The sequence below is a fragment of the Carya illinoinensis genome, chromosome 16 (assembly GCF_018687715.1).
Source record: "Carya illinoinensis cultivar Pawnee chromosome 16, C.illinoinensisPawnee_v1, whole genome shotgun sequence".
Classification (NCBI taxonomy): Eukaryota; Viridiplantae; Streptophyta; class Magnoliopsida; order Fagales; family Juglandaceae; genus Carya; species Carya illinoinensis.
In genome coordinates, this window is record NC_056767.1 from 28,540,615 (window position 1) to 28,564,411 (window position 23,797).

The 23,797-nt window shown below is 35.5% G+C and overlaps 3 protein-coding genes across 4 annotated transcripts; 2 read left to right on the forward strand and 1 right to left on the reverse strand.

Annotated features, from left to right (window-relative positions):
• The first annotated feature begins 3,564 nt into the window (after positions 1-3,564).
• On the forward strand, positions 3,565-10,619 carry LOC122299769 (protein MULTIPOLAR SPINDLE 1). 2 transcript variants are annotated; one of them, XM_043110203.1, is made up of 12 exons: positions 3,565-3,806; positions 3,932-3,989; positions 4,054-4,200; positions 4,286-4,345; positions 4,636-4,718; positions 4,849-4,903; positions 5,962-6,075; positions 6,300-6,492; positions 6,707-6,777; positions 6,992-7,242; positions 7,315-7,415; positions 10,246-10,619. In XM_043110203.1, exons 1-10 carry the CDS (start codon positions 3,639-3,641, stop codon positions 7,210-7,212), a joined length of 1,170 nt encoding a protein of 389 aa, XP_042966137.1. In that variant the 5' UTR covers positions 3,565-3,638; the 3' UTR covers positions 7,213-7,242; positions 7,315-7,415; positions 10,246-10,619. The 2 variants fall into 2 exon arrangements, with proteins under 2 accessions (XP_042966137.1, XP_042966138.1); XM_043110204.1 differs by having other exon boundaries at positions 7,028-7,242.
• A 1,763-nt stretch (positions 10,620-12,382) lies between these two features.
• On the reverse strand, positions 12,383-13,152 carry LOC122298660 (UPF0057 membrane protein At4g30660-like). The gene is made up of 2 exons (XM_043108512.1): positions 12,963-13,152; positions 12,383-12,682 (listed from the first exon to the last, which is right to left on the reverse strand). The coding sequence occupies exons 1-2, from the start codon at positions 13,050-13,052 to the stop codon at positions 12,548-12,550; spliced, it is 225 nt and encodes a 74-aa protein (XP_042964446.1). The 5' UTR covers positions 13,053-13,152; the 3' UTR covers positions 12,383-12,547.
• A 1,251-nt stretch (positions 13,153-14,403) lies between these two features.
• Positions 14,404-23,367, forward strand: LOC122299001. Its single transcript, XM_043108842.1, has 6 exons — positions 14,404-14,707; positions 15,155-15,585; positions 16,821-16,970; positions 19,039-19,315; positions 21,402-21,955; positions 22,654-23,367. Exons 1-6 carry the CDS (start codon positions 14,614-14,616, stop codon positions 23,365-23,367), a joined length of 2,220 nt encoding a protein of 739 aa, XP_042964776.1. The 5' UTR covers positions 14,404-14,613.
• Positions 23,368-23,797: the final 430 nt, after the last annotated feature.

The following is a 23,797-nucleotide window of genomic DNA, read 5'->3' on the forward strand; positions in this document are numbered from 1 at the left end:
AGGCTGGTTGTTCATTTGGGTCCTAGGATGAGACGGAGGGGTTGGACAGGGCAGGGGCTGCGACTAAGGGGCTAGGGTTTGGAGGGGATGGCACTGGCAGGATGCAACGGTCGACGAAGCCACAGAGGAGAATCAGAGAGAGTCGAGAGAGGTCTGAGGAGTCTGAGATTAAGGGGCTAGCCGACGATGCGGCTAGGGTTTCGAGGGTACTCGAGAGAGGTCTAACATTGAGGGAGAAATGAGAAATTGGGAATGAGAGGGAATCGGGGGGAGGGGGAAAGGAAACATACGATGTTTGTTGAAACGACACTGTTTGAGGTTAAAATAACCCTAAACGGTATCATTTTAATAGAAACTAGAAAGAAAAAAATAACTAGGTTGCGTGAAATGACGCCGTTCCACGCAACCCAGTTTGAAACCATTCAGCCTCTGGACCTAAACGGTTCAATTTTACACTAAACGGCGCTGTTTCCTCTAATTAGTCTAATTTGATTTCCAATTCTCACCTTAAGTTGGCACATTAATTAATAAAAAAATTATTTTAGTTAGTAAAATTAAAATTAACTAAACTTTTTAATGTGAATTATTTAATTAACTCATTAAAAAAAATAACTTATTAAAATTATATTGATGAATGATGATGTTAATTGCTACTTTGACAATTTGTTACTAACTTAATGCATAATGAGCATGTTTTTTAATACTTATGTAATCATATTTTGAATTTGTGATATATTAAATAATTTAATATATATGCATATAATATTAAATATAATACTATTAGTTTATGAGTAATTACTAATTAGTAACATACTATACAAGTATACATATATGATATAGTATACTATGATATATATATATATTAATATATATATATATATATATATATTAGTATACTATAGTATCTTACTAATTACTAATAAGTTAATACCTAGTACTAGATACTAATAGACTAATAGTATTATATTTATACTATGATATATATATATTAATATATATAAATATGATACTATTAGTCTATTACTAATTTACTAATAGTCTATTAGTATATTATATAGTAATAGTTATTAACTAATTTAACTTATTTGCTAAAACTAATAATACACTATTAACTTTTTTACAATAACTATTAAATAATTTAATATATATATACATATTGATATAGTATACTATGTTATTAGTCTAATAGTATTAGTACAATTGTATAAATATATTGTATAGCTATATATTAATATTAATTATAGTGATTAGTATAACTATAGTCTATATAATAGTGTTAAATATTAATAGTAGATTATTAATTTATTAGTATAGCTATATATTAGGCTATTATAAATTATAATGATTTAATATAACTATATTAGTATAGAAACTAAGTATAACAATATTACAATAGTTTATATCAAACTATTAGACTATTGGTATTTTAGTATTATTATTATTTTGATACCATATTAGATTATTAGTTAATAATTATATAATTAATTTATATATACATATATAAATAATTAAATATATTTTATATTATTTCATTCGGTCCGGGGTGAAAAACCCCTGAACCGGGACCGAATCGAGTTCATTCGGTTTGACAAAATTTGGACTGGACCTATTTCAGTTCAGTCCGGTTCGATTCAAAAATGGCCGGTTAGGTTGGTTTTGCCGGTTCGGACTGGCTGAATCTCACCCCTAATGAGGAGTGGAATAAAAATCTCCCCAAGCAACTCTTAGGGTAGATCTTTGTCAATGAGTTCTAGAGCAACCTCTGCCAAGAAGGGAGGGTTGGTCCAGATCAACCGATTTAGAAGCCTCTTGCAAATGGAATTTTCTTTACAAAATCAGCTTGGATGGTGATCCGAGAAAGTGGGCCAATTGTCTGGTGGGGAAAGTGGATTTGGCATAAACTTTTGCCAAAAAAGGTGTCTATCTTCACGTGGAAAAGTATGAACAAAGGCCTATCAGTAGATTTCGATATCCATAAAATGAACAGAGCTCTTGCTTCCAAATGTGACTGTTGTTGTGCCCCTACTCTTGAAGACCTGAACTGTGTGTTACTTGATGGTGAGGTGGCGTCCCATGTGTGGAGCTCTTTTGCAAGCATCACAGGGATGGGTTGGGGCCCTTGCCAGAGTTGGGTGGAAAGGATCGCTTGGCGGTTTGCCTAGCCTCCCAATTCAGCTTAATGATTGGGCTTCTCCCTTCCCTCATTAGCTAGTTCTTGTGAATTAGGTGTTGCAACGCACGCATGGAGGGTATGGTGAAAACATGAGTGAACATTTGTCTTCAAAATTAGTTTTTTGGCCGAGTGATTGATGGCAAAGCAAGATCTGTCCTTCATAAAACGATTGGATCCATATGTATTGCAGCATTTAGGAATAACTTCACTGTTTTTAAAGACCAAAGTACCTTATTCTAAAGTGGCTAAGATCCAATAGAAGCTATGTTAAGCTGAATATAGATGAGAGAAGTTATGGGAATCCAGGTTTGAGTGGAGGAGGAGGGATTATTAGAGATGAGAATGGGAAGTTTGTGGCCGCTTTCTATAGGCATTATGGGATTCGGTCCAACTTAGAAGCTGAAACTTTCGCTCTAGTAGATAGTCTAAAACTATGTAGGCAACTAAATCTGGTTGAGGTGGAAGTTGAATTTGACTCTAAGATGGTTTGTTCATGGTGGCAACGTGAGTCTGAGGTCATTTGGATACTGAGGGATGCATGGGATTTAGCAAAGACCTTTGCTAACCATATGGTTATTTAGGTAGATCATGCTTACCGTGAAGTCAATAAGGTGGCATATGGATTAGCAAAAATTGGAACTAAGGGACAATCAACTGATATCTTGGCGATTCATGACCTTACTTGCGAAGTTAAGGAGATGTTACGACTTGATAAATTGGGCCTTCCTTATTTACATTATAAATGATGTGTTGGTAAGTTGGGATTTTTTGTGTTACCATACTATTCTTTCGCCATAATTGAAGGCAACTAATAAAGTGGGGCCTCGTCCTCTCCCTTTTTTGTTTTTTTTTTTTTTTTTTAATTGTGAAATAAACCTTACATTGGTAATTCTCCTAGTCCAAATTTCAGCCCTTTGATTCATAAAACTGAAGCTCTGCTTGGAAAATTGAATGATAGAGTTTTGCCAAAATGGATAATAAGTTAAGACAAACCCTAATCTGAAATTCTAGTGGGAAAATATCTACTCACAATTTCTGTTGTTAAAATGTCGAACATATCACTCACTTGTTCTCCTTGGCTATGATTGCCTAGGGGTCATCATTCTAATAAAGAGTAATACTGGATACAATTTTAAGTAATAAGTTTTACGTACTCAGTTTAAAAAAATAATATGATTTATTATTAAAAAAATAATTTTTTATATAGATTTAAAAAAAAAAAGGTTATTCTATTTATAAAATCCAATTTTTCGAGAGAAAACAATGAGTCTCGGATAAATATTATAATAATGAAATTCAAGTGATATAATTAAAATTAATTTTTAATTTATTAGGACTTTATGATCTATTTCGTACGTTTTATTTATGCAAATGATAATGGGACGGTGAGACCCAAAATATTCATATTTCCGAACACCTCGTCGAACGAGCTCAGGACCTCCCGCGCTTTTTCCCTCTCTGAGAAATGTCTGCGGGCGAACACACAACTGTAGCTGCAAACACGAACACAAATCGAGACGATCAGTCGCTGAAACTTGCCCTAGCAATCTCTCTTCTACGATCGAAGCTCATTCAAAACAGGCCTCCTCCGGCCGATCGGAATGAGTCTGATACTTTGCGATGGAAGCGAAAGGTCCCTCTCGCTTATAATCTCCTCACCTCTCAGTTTGGTATCGAGAGAGTCGAGTTTTAATCCTTTGTGGTTCTATCTTTCTTTTTCTTAGCCTGAATTGTTTTTTTTTTTTTTTGGACTTTTAGGCTAAGGAGCGAAAGCAAGAGCTTCTGCGACTCAGAGAAGATCTCAAGGAAGCTGAAGGTTCTCAAATTCTCTCTCCCTGAGAGTTTTATTTTTTCCCTTTTTTAATGTTCTTTTATTACAGATGCTTCACAGTGCGATTTGTTTCCGAAAAGTGCATCTTGCAAGTGCTATTTCTTTGATAATTTGGGGAAATTAAGCCCTCCGGGACTTGAAGATGGCTCTGATCGCAGATTCAACGACGTTCTTCGCCGGCGATTTCTCAGACATGGTTTTTTCATTGCCGCCATTACCATCACCATCATAATTGCATATTTTATCCGTGTCCGATTAAATGCCCGAATTTGTTTGTGCAGTGCGCTTCAAGGAAAGGAGGAGAGAAGCAGGTGTGTCAATCCAGCGACGGAAATTTTCAGGTTGATTTCATTACCAAATTGTTTTTCGCAATTCAATTTTTTTCCACGTGCGTATGAATCGATGCTTTTACGTTGTGGTTCTCATCTTCTCAAAGTGTGATTGGAGTTTTTGTGCTTAATTTTATTCTCATTGGTTAGAATGTGAGTATGAGGATAAGGATGATGCTAGTGGTCTTCACAACGAGATCCAGAAGAAACTTTTGCATCCTTGGTTATTTTTGTTGAATTGTGGCTATTTTTTAACCAACGAAGTAACTTCAAAGCAAATTGGACTACCTTTCATGTGGCAGTCTTGAATCCTGAAGATGAAGAAACCGAGCAACTCAGGGCCTCAGTTGACTTTCTGGTGGAGCTTTGCGACACTGTTTCTCCTGTCAGGCTGCTTAACTCACTGTCTGTTTGTGCATTATTTTCTTCACTCACAAGCAATTTGTGAATAAATTACCGATTCTTTTGTTTTTGATCTTATCTTTAATTTTTCTGTTATTAATCCAACTTTGCAGGTGGGAGAGGCTAATTTTGCTAACTGGGCACACCAAGCTGTAGAATTTATTTTAGGTGCTGATATTCTTTTATTAGTGCATTGTATTTAAGCTTGTGTTTTTGGTAGGAATGAGTTATGCGGTCTACTCAACGGGAAATGTCTTAACTATGATGGCTCCCATGATGAAAAGATTACTATTGGAGAGGAGAAAGTAAAGTCGATTGATGGAAGTTGATACATTGTTACTTATGACTCTCTTTAACATCTTTTTCAAGTCTCTTAATTCCATGCACGAATAGCTAGCACGGAAATTAAGAAGTGGCTGGAAAAAGGGATCACTGTTTGCCATAAAGAGTAGTGATGTGATTTCATTCCTTTTAAAAGAACATTTGCCCTAAGCTGGATGGAAAGAAAAGCTTGAATACTCGAGAGTTTTTTGTCGGGAGAGTGTTATGATAATGAGGATTAAAGAGTTAACCAAAATAGTATCCAACAGTTCTAGAGCTTTTGGATTAATGGTTGGGTCTTTAACAGTTGGTATCAGAGAAAGGCATCATGTCACGAGTTCGAATCATGGAGGAGGCAACCTATATACTTGGATTAAAATGCCTTGGTACTATGTATGGGTATGTTGTTAAGTCATAAAATACTGATAGATGAGTGAAGCCGCCAAAAGGGAAAGTGCTACCACCAGGTCAGTGTCGATAGAGTGTCAGATTCAAAAGCGTGATGAGATGTTATGATTTTGAGGGTTGAAAGTTTAACCAAATTAGTATCTAATAGTCCTAAGACTTTTGGATCAATGGTTGGATCTTTAACAGAGAGTTAAAAGTATGACATATGACCTACTTAAATGAGAAAACAACCACCGTCATCCTATGAATAGTAGAATAGAAAATGTGCAATAGTGTACAGATAGTATGACTCGTTCATTTTCCACCGGAGTGAGGAGGTAAAGCCAGCTATGGCTATGTTTACTGTTGTCTCGCAATTAGGAGACTAGCTAAAGTTCAACTCCCAATGACATTGATGTGTGCTATTGTTTATTTAGTTGCTTCCATTTTTATAATGAGGCAATATGGTCCTGGTTATTACTCTCTAACTCTGATAATTTTTATTCCGCTTCTTGAAGCTTCATTGAAGAATCTATTACCAAGGGGAAAAGACACGAAACTCATTGAAGGAATTGTCAACAGCTTAATTATGCGTCTTGTTAGAAGGATGTGTTCTCCATCGAAAGTATTTGGTAAATGGTTAATTTTTGATTGGTATTTAGCTTAATGTTTTGTTAACTTTAGGACTAAAACAATTAGCAATCGTTGTTACCTTGCAATTATTCACCTAAGTGAAACTCTATGACATAAGTATGGCATTTTTGCATATTTTCTTTTCTATTGCCATTCGGCTCTTTGTCTCTCTCTCTCTCTCTGTTTGTTTTTGGTAAATTTTCGTTTCGAGCTTCTGTTACAGAGTCGCTTCATACTGGCTTGGATGCCCAGTTCTATGTTCAGCATCTGATCCGTAAGCTTGGAAGTGAAGCCTACGTTGGACAACGTGCAATTCTTTCAGTTTCTCAAAGAATATCTGTGCTAGCTGAAAGTTTTCTTTTCTTAGATCCATTTGATAATTCTTTTCCCGGCATGCATGACTGTATGTTCACCCTGTAAGTATTCTGCAAAAGAACTTATACCGTTACAATGATTACTCTGATCTTTCAATTTTTATTTAATCCAAGCGGCTGGGTGTAATTTTTGGCGCATCTTCTGCCGAAATAAGTTCAGTTTATGTTACACTTGTTTTATTTTAGTGGGAGGATATGTTGGATACGATCACCTAAATTAAGGATAGCTTATCTAACTTGCTCATACGGATAACAGGATCCAGCTTATTGAGTTCCTGATATCAGACTACTTGTTAGTTTGGTCGAGTGCTGAAGGCTTTGACAAGAGTATGTATCGGAGATGCTGCTTTAATTCATTAAATTGGTGCATCTATTCCGCACCTGTAGCTTTCTTTCAATACTTTCCAAGCTTGACCCATGAGCCCAAATGAAATAGTATCCCGATTACAATGGCATAATACTACATGGACATCTTGAAACTTAAGAAACCTTGTCCTGGACTCACTTTAGTAATTACAATAATGCAATCTACCGAACACAGACAACAGCAAAATGATGGAATGTGATGACAATGCAGTGCTGTTTGAAGAGTGGGCGGCATATATTCTCCATGCACAGAAAGCAGTAGAACTTCTGGAAAGCAGAAATGGGCTTTATGTGCTTTACATGGATCGAGTCACAGGTGAATTGGCTAAACAAGTGGGTCAGTCTTCATCACTCCAGAAGCTCAAACCGGAGATTCTTGATAACCTATTCCACTAACTGCATTGTCGCATACAGCTTCTGAGAAATGTAAGCCATTCTTTCATTTCATTTTCCCCCCCTTGTATATTGACTCTTAAGGCTATTATAATTTATTACCAGGAAAAAACGCGAATTTTCTGACTTAACTGAATTGTAAGAGGTGGATTTGGCTAACCTGATTCAATGAAAGAGAATGCTAAGATTCAAAAACGAAAACCAAGGTAGGCCTCTCTCTCTCGCACGCCTTTGTCCTGTATTCTATTGATCATAGAGAAGCATATCTACTTGTATTAGTTCCACATTATCTTCTTCATAATACTATTGGACATCAGGATTAGAGATCCCCAATTTTGTAGCAGTCTTGTTTCGTTTTTGTAACCTAGTTGCATAAACTAATTTAATTGGGTGGAGTGTATTTGTAGATTTCTTGGTGTTGGGATAAGATTTCCATTGTCTAGTATATTTCTTGGTATTGGGATCAACATTCCTTTTCAGATATCTTCCAACCTGGGGTTTTCATTATTTCCATTCCCTCTACGCGGCAGTCGCAATCTTCTCACATCTTTCCTTCTTGCCGAAACAGTCAAATTGTGCGTCCCGGGATAGGCACTCTAGAATTTTGTTACCTTATTTATTCTTTACTTCTGTTGATTTTATTCATTTGACAGCTTCACTCTGGTCATAGTCTCTGTACACCGTCTAATCTTGGCATTTTTTTTTCCTTCTCTTACCGGTTGCTAATATGAGCAATTTGCGGAGGCCCAAGCATTTTCCTTTGCTTAATAATCCTACCAACCCCACTTATATCATTCATTGTTAAGCTTATCTTTTCCTCTCTGCCTCAACCACCCAATAACTCAATACCTTTAATCCTTACAGAGTTTTCAAGCTTTTCATTGAGCATTCGGCGTCTCTTCACCACCAGAAGCTTACTTCTTGGCTACCAGACATGAGATGGATATTCTCTTTCTCACTAATTGCCTTCCTCTTGTTGTGTCGATCTCTTCCAAGTTCAGCTAATGAAAAAAGCGTCTTGAATCCCCTCAGTAGAGCTCTTGGCAAGCATCTGCAACGGGAGACACAATTGGCAGATGCCTCATTTTACAACCAGAAGCTTGGAGTTCACATTAAAAGGGGGGGGGGGGGGGGGGGGGGGGGAGATTTAGAAAACGTGCTGGCACAAGATCTTCAGCAATTTGAAACCAGAGATCTTCCTTCCATGTTGGCTCTGTTCTCTGCATCTCCCTCTTCCTCAGTTTCTTCATCATGTCATAGCAATGAGAAGTTGAGAATACAATAGATTTGATTCTTCTTCAGACATCTTTACAACTCTTCTCTCAAATACAATAGATTTTCGCTTAATTTGATTGCAGCAAAGTGCTCCTTGTTTGAGTTCCTTTTTGTGTCAAGTTTATGAGATTTGTTCTTTTTCATTATGGGTAAAAATTGCAGGCTTGAATACAGACAATAAATATTAAGTGTGACAGCAGATTGTATTTCACCATGTAGTTCAGATAATGAAGTTAGCAGTTCCAGTATAGATCCAAACCTTAGGGTTTGAACATAAGATAAAATGATGAGTTTGGCATGTGGATTGAAGTTAAATCCGAAGTCCATGCCAATCACATGACATCATAAACACTGTCAATAGTAATAGTAAAGGATGATACCTATAATTTTTTTAAAATCAAAGATATTCTGCTTTGATAGTGATATAGCAAAGTTTGTCTTCTTGAAGACGTCCTAGATCTCCTCTTCTTTTCGTGGATTTACACTACTAGTGCTAGAAACGTATAAACCCCGTAAAAGTCTCAGAATTACTCGGGACTTTCCTCTTACGGAAATGAAGAGTAATGACATTATAGAACTAAGTATCAATTATTACCCTAAGCATCGGAATTTATGATAAGCCATTGTCTTATCCTGTTTTTAAAAGCAAGGCATATTATATTGTACTGCCTTTATAGATGCCGATATCTCAAGTATTGTTGCCCATAAGTCAAAAGATACATCATGGTGGCCAGTAATGACTAATATTGGACAACATTGGCCGACGCTCCTGGCACATTATATGAAACTTTATTTCATGATTTCACCGTTTGATATTAATTTGCTTTGCAACAGCTGCTATGACTGCTTTCATAACATTCATAGAAATTAAATAGATTGAGAGTACTAACAGGGTAATTAATTATTTCATATGGTATCATTGCAGTGGTTTTTAATTTAAACCTCTAAGTCCACATTTTAGTTAAATATTCTGTATGTCTCTGGAAAAGACATGGCATCAAATTCCCTCAATCTTCTTTTAAAGGAAAAAAAAATATGATTTTTAATGAATCCTTGAAATAAGCAGCTCTATTATTCTTTGCCTTTTCTTTTTAATCTTTTCCAGCAAGCATTTCTGAAAAGAAGGTTCGGTTCAATCACCCCCAAACAAGAAAAGAATATGCCATCTTTTATTTATTTATTTATTTATTTATTATTATTATTATTATTATTATTATTATTATTATTATTATCTTGGTCAGAAAATGGATTCCCATTCTAATTAGAATATGCCATCTTTTATTTATTTATTTATTTATTTATTATTATTATTATTATTATTATTATTATTATTATTATCTTGGTCAGAAAATGGATTCCCATTCTAATTAACAACCAAAAACCACGTATTCTGGTACAATACCCATGAACACTATAAATCATGCACATCCTTCATCTAAGAACTCATAGCCTTATAAACTAGCAGCCTAGAGTCCCTCATTCCCCAACACTCTCCACCTTAAATTGTCTAATTGTCCAGAACAGAACAAGATCAAGAACACATGAAGAGAGAATTACTTGTGTGGCTCTTCTTCATTGTGTCCCTCGGAGTTCTTTCTTATTCGTTATGTGAAAGTGCTTTCTCCCCAAAATCAGGGGAAAATTCATTTTTGAAGCCCGAGAAAAGGCTCAATGGTAAGCATTTTTACGGATCTCTCTGTGTGTTTACACATGCAAATAAGTGAGTTTGTTTCTAAGTGATAGTATCTTGTTTCTATTCAGGTTTATATGAGAGGTTTGTCAACCCAAACATAGTAGGTGAGCAGAGAAGATATGGGGCAGATCAAGAAGCTCATCCTTCAAAGATTTCCCGAAAGGGGGGAAAGTCAGTTTATGGAGGTGCCAATGACATTAAGCGCCCTCGTCCTGCTCATGATGGAGCACACTCCTTTTTTATTAAACCGAGTTCGGGGTTTCTGGTGTTGCTGGGGCATGTTGTGCTTCCCCTTCTCAATCTTGTTATCTTCTTTTGAATGGTGATATGATTTTATAAGACAGATACTAGATCATCTTTTAACTTCTAGTTTGTGCTCTATTTTCTGATAAATGTTTAGGACTAAACTTTATGATTCATATTACTAGTTGTATAAGACATCCATCATGTGAGTTTTACATTAAAGAGTAGTCATGTTTGGAAACAGTGGGTTTCTGAACAAAAAAAGTCTTTAGGATATAATAACAGTTGATGCAAGTCACAAGCTAGATTATTCTCCAATACCACCATAAAATTCTATCTTATCGAAGTTTTGAGAGCAATGCAACAGTTTTTATGAGCCAGAACATGTTTTTTTATTCTTAAGACTAGTAGAAATTCCAAAATGCGATGTTAATCAAAACAAAAAAAAAGTGATAATATAGACAAGAATACTCGCAATAATAGCCATTTCAAATTTCTGAATAGCTGATATTTTGTGAATTTTGTGAATGAGAGGAGATGAGTAGTGTGATAGTTTGAGATAAGTATTTATTGAATTTTGAAAAATGAGAGAAAAATTTGAATAAAAAAATATTATAAAGTTAAAATATTATTAGAATATAATTTTTTAATATTATTTTTGTTTTAGGATTTGAAAAGTTGAATTGTTTTTTGTTTGAAAATTTAGGAAAGTTGTAATTATTAATTTAAAAAAATTGCAATGATTAATTTGAAAGTATTTATGTTTGAATGATGTTTGAGAAGGAAATGAGATGATATGAGATGAGATGAAAAATATTTCTAAACATCCCCTTATAATAACATCAATTGGTAATATGAATTTGAAATAGTGTTATGAATTTGAAATAACATCCAATACCTACTGGGCAGTGCTATTATGTCCCCTCAATTTGTCTACTTGGTGTGCCCTAGTACAATTGCATCTTTTTCTACTTTTTATTTCAAACATTTTTTAAACATGTTTAAACATTTTTAAAAAGTAAAAAAATATAAATATACTAATAATCAATTTCTTAACTATTAAATAAAAAACATAAAAAAATAAGATAAAAGACATAAACAATCAAATTAAAAAAGTAAACTCAAAGAGGAAAGTAACATTTTTCCAAAGGATAAACTCCTATACACGAGGTTTACTTCCCAAAAAAATGGGCTTTCAGGATTTTTTTTTTTTTTTTTTTTGGTTTTTAGAATTGAAAAACCAGCTTTCCACATCATTCCAAAAACCAATCATTTTACGTTAGGCTTAAATCCATCCATGAATTCCACCAATAGACTCACTTTTTGCTCACACATCAAACACGCTAATAATTACTATATCACTTTAACATTTTTACTCCATGCTATTAGTATTTCAAATCAAATGATGTGACATAAATACTTTATTAAATATATTTTATATACCTACTTGAAAGTATATTTTTCAAATAAATATTTAGGGTTAAATGAAATTTTTAGACAGAATTAAATGACTAATAAATATTATCGGACATACCTAATGTGTTTATCTTCTCCCATTGACCAGTTTGATTCTCAAACTCATCTCAATTTATTTAATTTAATTATTATAATTTTTTTAAATTTTAACATAAAAGATAATAAACAATTTTTTTTAATTTTAAAATAATAATAATATTAAAAAATAATATTCTAATAATATTTTATTTAATTTTTAACTTTCATCCTAACTCAATTCAATTTAAACCAACGTCTAAACGCATAGAAATCTCTAGAAATACAAATCTCTACCCAGAAACCTGCCTCATCACTATCCTAGAAAAAACAATTTTTGTTTTACATGTCTTCTAAGGCTGTTCCTAACTTCTGATCTAGGGTGTGTACTGAAGTAACATAACTCTCCATTCCTTATCCAAACCATATTTAAGCTGAGAAAAAAAAAAAAAAAAAAAAAAAAAAGAGAGAGATTCAAATCCTTCCCTGCGATTACTTCTTCTATTGAACAACCAGTATTCATTTCGTCAAATGTAATAGCGTTCGAACAGTACGGTTGACCACGCAATACATTCAAGGAATGAGTATGATAGAAGAATGCATACTAGTAAGAGGCAGCGAGCGAGAGAGCGTGGACTAGGCAGAGTAAAGGGGACGCCTGTACTCGTCGAAATACTGGTCGCGATCCACGAACACGATAGCATAGAGAGCATAGATTATTCCTGGTACGTAACCTAGAATTGTCAGGAGCAAGCAGATGCAAAACTCAACCTGCAAAATTCAAAAATGGAAAACTTCAGCCTCTGTTTCGTTCCATTGAAAGTGAGGGAAAAACAAATAGATTTTACGCCAAAAAAAAAAAAAATACAGAACCGCCAGGATTATCCATCGGTGGACTTGAGAACAAAGCGGAATTTCTTAAAATCTTATTATTATTATTAATCATGGAGCTAATCACGCATAATTTCCAGATGTGAGAATGATCAGACAGAAAGTAAAGAGGAGCATGAAAAGAGAGAGAAAGGGTGAGAGCGAGAGGAAGGATAGATACGCTGCAGCAACCGTGGCGGAAGCAAACGCCCAAAGGAGGGAGCAAGATCGCGATCAGTATCTCGCAGCAGATCTCGCAGCATGTCGGCATATCCGCAGAAGATAAGAGGTGGAAAACAGCGGTGACCGGTGATGGAGTCTAAAGATCCTTAATGGAGAAGGAAACAAAAGAGGGATCTGATCTTCAATGACACCCTTTTCTGTGTCTAAATTGCAAATTATACATTATCTCGTCATTGGCCAATCAAAATTCGACATGTCAGCCAATCAACACTACAATAAGCAATAACAAACCTTGTGAGTATTTATAAAATATGAGAAATAATATTTTAATATTTGGGTTTCAGAGTGCGACTCTCGCATAATATTTTTAAAAAATAGATAAATATAGAATTTATAAAAAAAATAATTTTTAAATAGTAGACTCAAGTTTTTTAAATAAGAATATACAAAATTTATATATATTAATATTGTATATCATTTTATTTTATTTTAAATTATTATTATTTTAGTTAATTTTTAAAAATATTAAATAGTTAATAAATATTGCGATAAAATTAAAAGTTTTTAGAACTTTTATGAATCCGAGAAAGATAGCCACATAAAAAATAATTATGTTATATATAGTCACTTTTATATATATATTATTTTATTTTAAATTATAAGATGTCCAAGTCATATATATTTTTTTAAAAAAATAAAGTTTATTATTAAAATTTTTTTATGTAAAATTTTAAATTTAACTAATTTTTAGAAAAAACTATACAAAATTACACTTTCTACTATCGTAAATATCATTTCTCTTTTCAAGTATTAGAGCGGATCAATTTTATTTTATTTCTTTCCTTTTCCAATAGTTCTTTGAATCCATAAATAAAATCATTCCATATGCATAGAATATTAATGAATATAGACCCTATTGTATTTATTCAATACTTATATATAATATGTTTAAATACTATAAATCTCATAAGAAGTTTAATATTATATTTATATATTTATATTAAATCATTCAATTCGAGGATTAATTGGAGAGAATATTATAATATATATTTTTCAGAGGTGTTCATCAAATTGAAGAGAGAGAATCTTTATCTGGATCATAGCGGTTTCGACGTGTCAGTGCTCTACTGTCATGGGCGCGGGAAGGAAGCTTGGAAGGTTTTACAGTTAAGAAGAGGAGTTTCATTAAGTGATACGGTGCGTTTTGTATTCTAAAGGAGTGAGTGGGTCGGTAAGTAATACGCTGCGTTCTATGTGTAGCGGGTAAGATGGTATTAATCATTAAACGGTGCGTTTGGGTCATCTTCTTTAGGAAGGACCTGAAGGTGTTTGAATTACAGTTGGTATAAGAGGGGCGCGGGAAGGGGAAGTTGGCAACTTGGCATCTCTAAAGCGTTGATTCTTATATGGAAGTTGGAATTGGTCAAGAACTTTTCTTTCCTTTTCCTCTGTCTTGTTCTTTTCTCGATACTTTAACATCTACCCTGTGTTACTTCAGATCTTATCCACGCGCATCGTCAACGTTGCGTCCTTTTCACATTCCATCTTTGCATCTCAAACCAATCCTTCCGCGGGACATAGCCAGACATGAAACTCATACAAGATCTCATATCCTCTGCCTCCCTCTGCGGTTCTTTTTCTGCAATTCCATGGAGTTCAAGTTTGGAGCCGTTGATGACCGACAGCCATTAAATCCCTCCTCTTCTTCCAGCCCCAGCTACTTCACCGACCAAGCATCGATAGGTCTGTTAAAACACATCGTTCCTTTATCTCTATCCTATGGTCTCCTGTTTGGTTGTTGAGAAGAGGGGAGAAACGATAAGAAAGGAAAATCTTTCGCATCTTTTTTTTATGCTTTCTGATTTTTTTTTTTTAAATGGAAATACTTTTCATAAAAAGAACAGTTTTTAAAATACCATTTATGAAATTCTGTTACCTTATGCGCCTTGATTTCTGAGAAAACCCAAGAAAACCCAAGAAAAGAAAGAAAACTTACTGAATCTTATGCACCTTGATTTCTGCACTAGTCCACATAGCTAAATTGGATGAGGTTCAGTTACTGAAATTCTGAGCTTTAAAAAGATCGTAAATTTCCTTTTCTTTTCTTACTTTCTCTCGGGATCCAAGCATTCCGCTGATTCTCTTAAATCTCTTTTATCACTGAATTTTGAGTAAACCTTATATTATCAGCCGGCCTCTCAACCACCGATCGGCAGCCAAGCCAGGAGCAAATGCGAAACCCGAATGACGTTCGAGAAGCAATCCAGCGGGAGCTCGAGAAGGAGCGGATCAGAGAAGAGATAATAGTAAAGGAGATCGCTCGACAGAGGGTGCTCGAAGAGGAGGTGAGAAGGGAGGTGATGGTGGAGCGAGAGATAGCCATGCGGAGGCTCACAGCCGAAGGGTTATCACCCGAGGAATTATTGATGAAGGAGCGGATCAGAGAAGAGATAATCGCGGCTGAAATAGCTCGGCGCAGGGTGCTCGAAGCGGAAGTGAGGAGAGAGCTGATGGTTGAACGAGAGATGGCCATGCGGAGGCACACGGCCACGTACCCATCTGACGGGAGGGCAATTCCTGTTCACGGCAGCGGATTCGATATTCCATCAGAGATTAACAAGGTAAGTTGATCTTACTGGTCAGTTACCAATCATTCATCACCTTGCTGTTAATTTTGGGTGTCATATACTCTGTTCATCTTATGGTGCTTTCATAGAATTCTGATACCATTGTGCTATAAATTTGAAAATCTATTGTTTTATGGAGCTTTTAGTTTCTGTTTATGGAGTCTGTTATCAGAATTGGGATGCATGCCGTCTTAAATCCATATTCGGTCTTGAATTTCTTCTAGGTTTAGTGCCACTTGGGCGACTTTGCCGAAGTCGGCTTTGTATGGTATGGTGGCTATCCATCGTACAGATTATCTTTATTGCTATAAGCTTGCTCAAACTCGGGCATTGGTGTTATACCTGTTCTGTTACCACCTTCAGGCTTCAGCATATGTGTTTTCAATGTAACCTTCTTCGATTAAAAAATCTTCATGTGTGAGATCCCTTCTGAACGAACCAACCGGAATCATTCATGTCTGAGTCAATTACCGGTAGCCTATCTCTTTTGCAGGGGTTGTTTTTCCTGAGTGATGAAGATATTTACATGCAATCTGTATTTACATATTTTGGCTGGTTTTGCTGGGAAAAGAAACACAATTTTGACTTGTGTATGCATCTGGGAGCCCTTTTTCTTTTGGATCACCACTTCAAAGGTCTGTCCTATAGGGGCATCACAGCATTAATGGGGTTGGATCACCCTAGCCATGATTGCTTGCTATTGGATCTTGAAAAAATCTTATCTAGATTGGTGCCTCTGATGGTCCTTCTGTATTTTGTTTTTCTCTTTCGGTTCAGTTTGAGAAAGCTACCTTTGGTGTGCAGCAGGCCACAGCGGTGCCATTGTGTCAATATATGCTCAACAATCATATATGCTCAAATATGAATGTTAATGATGTGTTTCGCACCCGCTGCACTTCGCTGGTCACCTGAGACAAGAAGGCTTGAGGGGCAAAAATTAACAGAATCTTAGTTATGAATTCTTTCTGATACAATTCCTCGACTTTCTCAAAGGTCTTTGAGTTATGATTTGTTTCAGTAACTATCAAAACCGACATTCTCAAAACCAAACAACCTTAAATAAGTGTGGTTTATTGCAATGATGAACTTGCTTTTAACCTTATATTTTAAGGGTTGCTATTTTCTTGACTTATTGTCTTTTTTGAAGATACAAGATGCAAGTTATTAATCTACGATTGTATATAACATTATTCATATGAATTATTAGTATGGACATGATTTCCTTGCAGGCCAAGCCCGAACCAAATCTTTCTGGAGCAAAAAAGAAGGGGCCCAAGAAGGAGTGGAGTTGTGCCCTCTGTCAGATTAGTACCACAAGTAAGAGATGTCTGAGGGAACACCTTCAAGGAAAGAAGCACAAGGCCAGAGAAACAGGGCGGGCTTAGAACCAATGGGCAAGATTGCCAGCTCAACATCACAGACAAAGGAATGTACCAAGCCTTGATATTATTCAATTTATTCTTTATTCTATAGGTTATTTGATCAAAATTATGTTATCTAGTCGTAATTCTCACAACTATCTCATGACTAATAATTAATTAATCAGAAATACTTACTATTGCCAATCCCTGCTCTATGCATTCAAACAAATTAATCAATACAAAGATTTTCCTTATCAATCATAGACATGATTTCATTAGATCCATCTTTCATCCAAATCACATCATCAGACATTTCTAATGCCCTCTTTGCCAAATCATGTGCTACACTGTTGCATTCTCTGTAAATAAACTTGACATTTCACTCAGGTCTGTGATGGAGAATGAACTTGGTATCTTCTACTTGCTGCCCCGGCCATGCACTTATATCCTCCTTCTTGCAAATATCATTGATAATTCCCTTTGAAGTAAGCTATTTGTATATGCAACTCACTGCAGATCTCCATAGCCCTCCATAAGGCACAAGCTTCAGCTAATTCAGCAGTTCCATCAAACTTCTTAACAGCACACAAAGAGAACATAATCTCCCCTCTATAGTTTCTAGCTACCACACCAATTCCCATTTTCTATTCTGCCTTATTCAAAGCTGCATCAAAATTTATTTTTGTAACATCTTCAGTAGGTGGCAATCACTTTGCTTCTCTCCTTTTGCTGCTCATTTGAATTTACTGCTTTCCTTTTTCCTCATCAGCTTCCTGAAAAACTTGAATTGTTTTATTCCTTCTACTCCAAATACTTGCTTGAATATCATATATTTCTTCTAGTTTTTCCTCATTAACACACTCTATGCATTAAATTGTATCTTTTAAAAGAATTTATCTTCAACATGATCTAAAGTAAGCATGTTTTTCATATCATTTGATATGAAAAGAAAAAATATAATAGATACAGTCATGAAATATGAGTCCATAATTAAAAGAATAATTTTATTTATATGAATTTTAAATTGAAATATTTTTTAAAAAAGAAATACACCGAGATTTGTCTTTCTAGAATGTAAATATCATTTCTTTAGTGGATCTAATCCGTGAACAGATTTTCTTAACCAGCAAAGAAATCCCAAGTTCCCAACAAAAGTAAGTAGGGAAAAAAAAAAAAAAAACACAGACAACAACGTAATGAATTTTTCAATAAAAACAAATATTTGAGACCGGACATGAAAGCTCACAGATCTGTGAATACATCCAACAAAAAATGCAAATAATAATTGATAAATTAAAAAAAAGAAAAAGACTTGGAAAAGAAGAGGAAGAGCTAGAACACTGAAAAGAGCACCTGAACACGCTGCGGAAAAAGTATTTAAGAAAACGAAAGGTGGGGTTGGGATTCCGCGGATCCTTACCAATCCGCGTACGACGGATTTACGCTTTTAATAGTTAAAATTTAAATTATATTATTTTTAGTAAAATTTATTTTTTAATTAATTATATTAATAAATATATATTAGTGCGTAAAATCACTTATATTTAAAATTTTTTCGTTATTATCAAAATACATAGGAAGAGAAGATTTGAGAAAGAGGAACGACGGAACAGGTCTAAAATCTAAAATGAAAATGGTTAAAACCTTTAATTATAAATAAAGATTTTTCAAATTTTTTTTATATACAATTATTTTTATATTTTTTTACGTATTTGATTAATATAATTAATTATATCTTTAATTATAAATACATATTTTTAAAATTTTTTTTATATGTAATTATTATTATATTTTTTTACATATTTAATTAATATAATTAATTATATATTAAAAAATTAATACAATTAATAATATTAATGAGGTATGTATTTTTCATAGGTGACACTTCAACCACTGCCTACGGAGCTTTATTTTAGTGTATTTTATCTTTTTATTTATTTATTTATATATATTTTTATAATATTTTTAAATAATTTATTTTAAAATAATTTATAATATTATTAAAAAATTATTTTCTTAATCATGAAGTAATCATAAACTAGAAAAAAAAAAAAAAAAAATTGCCAGCGGGGAGCAGTTGCTTTAATATTATTATTTTGAACTAAAGGTACGTGCGAGATCCAGTCTGACACCAGTCCGGAGGTGTACTTCCGTTTCACACTCCATCTTTGACTCTCAACCAATCCTTCCGCGGGACATAGCCAGACCTGAAACTCATAGAAGATCTCATATCCTCTGTCTACCTCTGCGATTCTTTTTCTGCAATTCCATGGAGTTCAAGTTTCGAGCCGTTGATGACCGACAGCCACTGTATTGCTCCCCTTCTTCCAGCCTCAGCTACTTCACCGATCAAGCATCGAGAGGTCTGTTAAAACACATCGTTCCTCTATCTCTATCCTATGGTCTTCTGTTTGGTTGTTGAGAAATGGGGAGAAACAATATGAAAGGAAAATCTTTCGCATCTTTTTTTTATGCTTTCTGCTGTTTTTTTAAATGGAAAGACTTTTCATAAAAAGAAACAATTTTTCAAATACCATTTATAAAATTCTGTTACCTTATGCGCTTTTAAAAAAAAAAAAAAGACTAAACTTTCATTGATAAAATCAGATTACAAGTGAGGTTGATCCAGCCAAACAGATTGAGAAATACAATAAGGAACTGAAGCCATCCAGAGCTCAACATTTGCAATCTTCCATGCATTCCTTGCCAATTGATGAGCTACTTTGTTTCCCAACCTCGAAACACGTTGAACTTGAAAAACCTCAAACGGCTGCAGCAGTTGTTTAACCTCATGGATCAGGTTCCCCAAAGCTGACATAGATTCCCCTCTTGCTTGTAGAGCTTCAACCATCAATAAACTGTCACTCTCAAAGATCAAAGATGATCTTTGAAATCCCCAACTGAACACTGAATTGAAGTCCACGAAACATGGCTAACAGCTCCACTGCTTCCGGATCACTCAATTCATTTTCAACCTTACAGCCATCAGCACATTACCCTTATCATCCCTCACCACAGCTCCAATCCCTGCCTTATGAATATCATAGAACCTTGCCCCCATCTACATTTAACTTACAGAAACCAGAAGGTGGAGCATGCCAATAGCACTGTTTTTCCAGCTTAGCAGTAGGAGCAGATATGGTGACTTTCTGAAACCACTGCAGGTTTAAAGCATGCTTAACAACCTGCCCTGGCTCTAACTTGAGTTGCTCAAAGACCATCTTTTTCCTCCTGTGCCAAAAAGCCCAAGCCAAGCGAAAAAATCTGTCAAACAGATCCTGGTCACCTTTCCTCATCACTACCTGTGCTACATCTATGACAGACATAGCATCATTCACCTCTCTAAACACAGGCATATTCGATAACCATGCATCTCTAATAGTGGGACAACGAAAAATAGCATGGCAGAATCTTCCATATAATAGTTACAGAAATCATAGATAGTACTGAGATCAACCCTCTTCTTATGTAGATTCTGTTTTGATGGAAGCCCTTCCCGACAAACTCTCCAAGCAAACATTCTAACCTTGTTTGGTACCCTCATCTTCCAAACATACTTCCATAACTTATGCTCCTCTCTAGCAATAGAGCACTCTGCATTCCCTTGTATAGTAAGAGCTTGTATAGTAAGAGACCTAAAAAACCTATGGGCACTCTTAACAGTAAAAGGGCCATGCCTCTCATACCTCCAAATCAACATATCTAAATGCTGTCCTGGACTAATAGTGATCTTCAATATTTCTGAGGCTATAATTGGATTGAAGAGGGGTCTAATCCTGTATACAGTCCACCATCTCGAATTTGTGTCAGTAAGTGAAGCCACCTTTAACTGATTATCAATTTCTGCTCTCTCAGCCATCTCCTCCTTCAAAGCTTTATGACCAGGAATCCAAACATCCTCCCACACTTTAACTGAATTCCCAGCTCCAATTCTCCATTGGCAATCCTTCATCAGAAACTTTCTTGCCTCCCAAATCCCTTTTCAAGCAAAAGATGGATTAGAACCCAACTTTGACTCAAAGAAGGGTGCTGTGTGGAAAGTATTGTGCCTTATACATTTGATGGAGCAAAGTATTTTCTTGCCTTAGTACTCTCCAAGCCTGTTTTGCAAGCAAAGCAATATTAAACAATTTCAAATATCTGAAACCCAAACCACTTAATACTTTGAATCACACATCTGCTCCCACCTAATCCAATGAAAACCCAAGAAAAGAAAGAAAACTTTCTGAATCTTATGTCTTATACTTTTTTTTTTTATACTTATATCTTATGTCTTATACTGCACTGGTCCACATAGCTAAATTGGATGAGGTTCAGTTACTGAAATTCTGAGCTTTAAAGACCATAAATTTCTGTTTCTTTTCTTACTTTCTCTCTGGATTCAAGCATTCTGCTCATTCTCTTAAATCTCTTTTATCACTGAATTTTGAGTAAACCCTATATTATCAGCCAGCTTTTCAAGCACTGATCGGAAGCCAAGACAGGAGCAAATGCGAAACCCGAATGACGTTCGAGAAGCAATCCAGAGGGAGCTCGAGAAGGAGCGGATCAGAGAAGAGATAATGGTAGCGGACATCGCTCGACGGAGGGTGCTCGAAGAGGAGGTGAGAAGGGAGTTGATGATGGAGCGAGAGATAGCCATGCTGAGGCTCACAGCTGGAAGGTTGTCATCTGAGGAATTATTGATGAAGCAGCTTATCAGAGAAGAGATAATTGCGGCTGAAATGACTCGGCGCAGGGTGCTTGAAGCGGAAGTGAGGAGAGAACTGATGGTTGAGCAAGAGATGGCCATGCGGAGGGTCATGGCCATGGGCTTGTCATTGGAGGAGCCATTGGCAATGCGGCTCGACTCGAGGCTGCCACCGAGGTACCCATTTGACGGGAGGGCATTTCCTGTTCACGGCAGCGGGTTCTATATGTTTCCAATGCCAGTGTCAACGGAAGCTATGAAGCTCGATATCAAGCCTCCATCAGAGATTAACAAGGATAAGTTGATCATACTGGTCAGTTACCAATCATTCATCACCTTGCTGTTAATTTTGGGTGTGATATACTCTCTTGATCATATGGTGTTTGCGTAGATTAACAAGGATAAGTTGATCATACCGGCCACAGCGGTGCCATTGCTTCAATATATGCTCAACAATCACATATGCTCAAATATGATAATAGAAATCATAGTTGTTGAAGTCATATGATCTACAAATTGAGTAAAGAACTTGAACTGTAACGAAAATTAATAGAATCTTTGTTATTTTTTCTTTCTGTTGAAGTTCCTCGACTTTCTCAAAGGTCTTGGATTTATGATTTGTTTCCATAACTATCAAGACTGACATTCTCAAAACCATCAACCTTAAATAAGTGCGGTTTAGTCACAATGATGAACTTGTTTTTCTTTTGTTGATTGGTAAACAAAATGTTATTGATCATTAGAAGCAATGATGAACTTGCTTTTAACCGTATAACCTTATGTTTTTAGGGTTCCTATTTTCTTTCCTTATTGTCTTTGTTGAAGATACAAGATCCAAATTATTAATCTTACGGGTTTTGTAACTGTATTTTCAGAGTTATCTTCTAAAGGCACGAGGAAAGCCTAAGTCACATCTTATTTCGTGTATTAGTTTTGAAAGTTACAATAAGTCATGCATATCTATAGACTTGATATATATGAATTATTAGTATGGACATGAGTTCCTTGCAGGCCAAGCCTGAACCAAATCTTTCTGGAGAAAAAAAGAAAGCTGTGAAACCATCAGCAGGAAGCCCTAGTGAGCCCCCAACAATTGGTTTGAAGAAGATGCCCAAGGAGGAGTGGAGTTGTGCCCTCTGTCAGGTTAGTGCCGCAAATGAGAGAGGTCTGAATGAACACCTTCGAGGAAAGAAGCACAAAGCCAAAGTAACAGGGCTTATGGGCAAGATCGTCAGCTCAACAGCACTGCCAAAGGAATGTACTAAGCCTTCTCAGCTTACAGAGATAACCGATATTGGAAGCTCAGGACTGGAGACAAAAATTGAAGGGGAATCAATTCAGCATAACAAAGTTGGGGGTTGTTCATACCAGAAGGTTCAAGTGACAGAAAATTTGAAGAATAAAGTTGAGCAGGTTTCAGTGCAGAAAAACCAAATCGCAGGAGATTCTAAGAAGGCAAATGGCACAGCAACAGGGCAGGGAGACGAGAAAACAACAGAAAGTAAGAAGCCGGAGAAATTTCAGTTTTGGTGTGAAATTTGTCAACTTGGCACCCACTCTCAAGAGGTGATGGAGAATCATAAAAATGGGAAAAAGCACAGGGCTCAGCTTCAGAACCTTGGTAAGAAAGATGAAGTAGTTTTAAACAAGGTCGCCAAGGCATCATCAGATCATACTCTGAAGGCAGTAGATGCAGATTTTGCGGCCAAAGAAGCAAATAAGTAAGATGCTACTCAAAAGACGTAAACTTTTGCTGATGCAGAAGCATCAGGTCCATTTCCATTACAAATTAATTAAATTTAGATGGTGGGGATAAAGAAGCTCAAGTGATCTGACAAAGGTACAGTTTTTCACTCCAGATTTAGGTTCCGAGTTGCAAGCACTATTTCTGTTTACTTGGTGAAAAATAAGAGTAGACCCTGTAAGTTTTTAAGAAGTGGCTCAGGTTAATGACAACAATCATTTGATGCAAAGTTCAACGATGATTAAAAGATAGGTTAATGACACCAATGTAAATAGTTAACATCGCTGGTTGATTTCTTTCGCAGTGATTGTGAGAGTTCTGCGTTGCAACGTTTCTAGGCAACGCTTTTATAAATGTAGTTCCTTCTCATTTTATTTTTCCATGCTTTACATGAGTCTGCTCATTTGCATA

Excerpts from the sequence above, each read along its gene's own strand:
- LOC122299769 (XM_043110203.1), top strand. The coding sequence starts at position 3,639 with ATGTCTGCGGGCGAACACACAACTGTAGCTGCAAACACGAACACAAAT. Across the intron at positions 4,201-4,285 it reads CCGGCGATTTCTCAGACATG|TGCGCTTCAAGGAAAGGAGG; the intron begins GTTTTTTCATTG and ends TTGTTTGTGCAG. Across the intron at positions 6,076-6,299 it reads TTCTCCATCGAAAGTATTTG|AGTCGCTTCATACTGGCTTG; the intron begins GTAAATGGTTAA and ends CTTCTGTTACAG.
- LOC122299001 (XM_043108842.1), top strand. The coding sequence starts at position 14,614 with ATGGAGTTCAAGTTTGGAGCCGTTGATGACCGACAGCCATTAAATCCC. Across the intron at positions 19,316-21,401 it reads CACCGATCAAGCATCGAGAG|CCAGCTTTTCAAGCACTGAT; the intron begins GTCTGTTAAAAC and ends CTATATTATCAG. Across the intron at positions 21,956-22,653 it reads AGGATAAGTTGATCATACTG|GCCAAGCCTGAACCAAATCT; the intron begins GTCAGTTACCAA and ends AGTTCCTTGCAG.
- LOC122298660 (XM_043108512.1), bottom strand. The coding sequence starts at position 13,052 with ATGCCGACATGCTGCGAGATCTGCTGCGAGATACTGATCGCGATCTTG. Across the intron at positions 12,683-12,962 it reads TCCGCCACGGTTGCTGCAGC|GTTGAGTTTTGCATCTGCTT; the intron begins GTATCTATCCTT and ends TGAATTTTGCAG.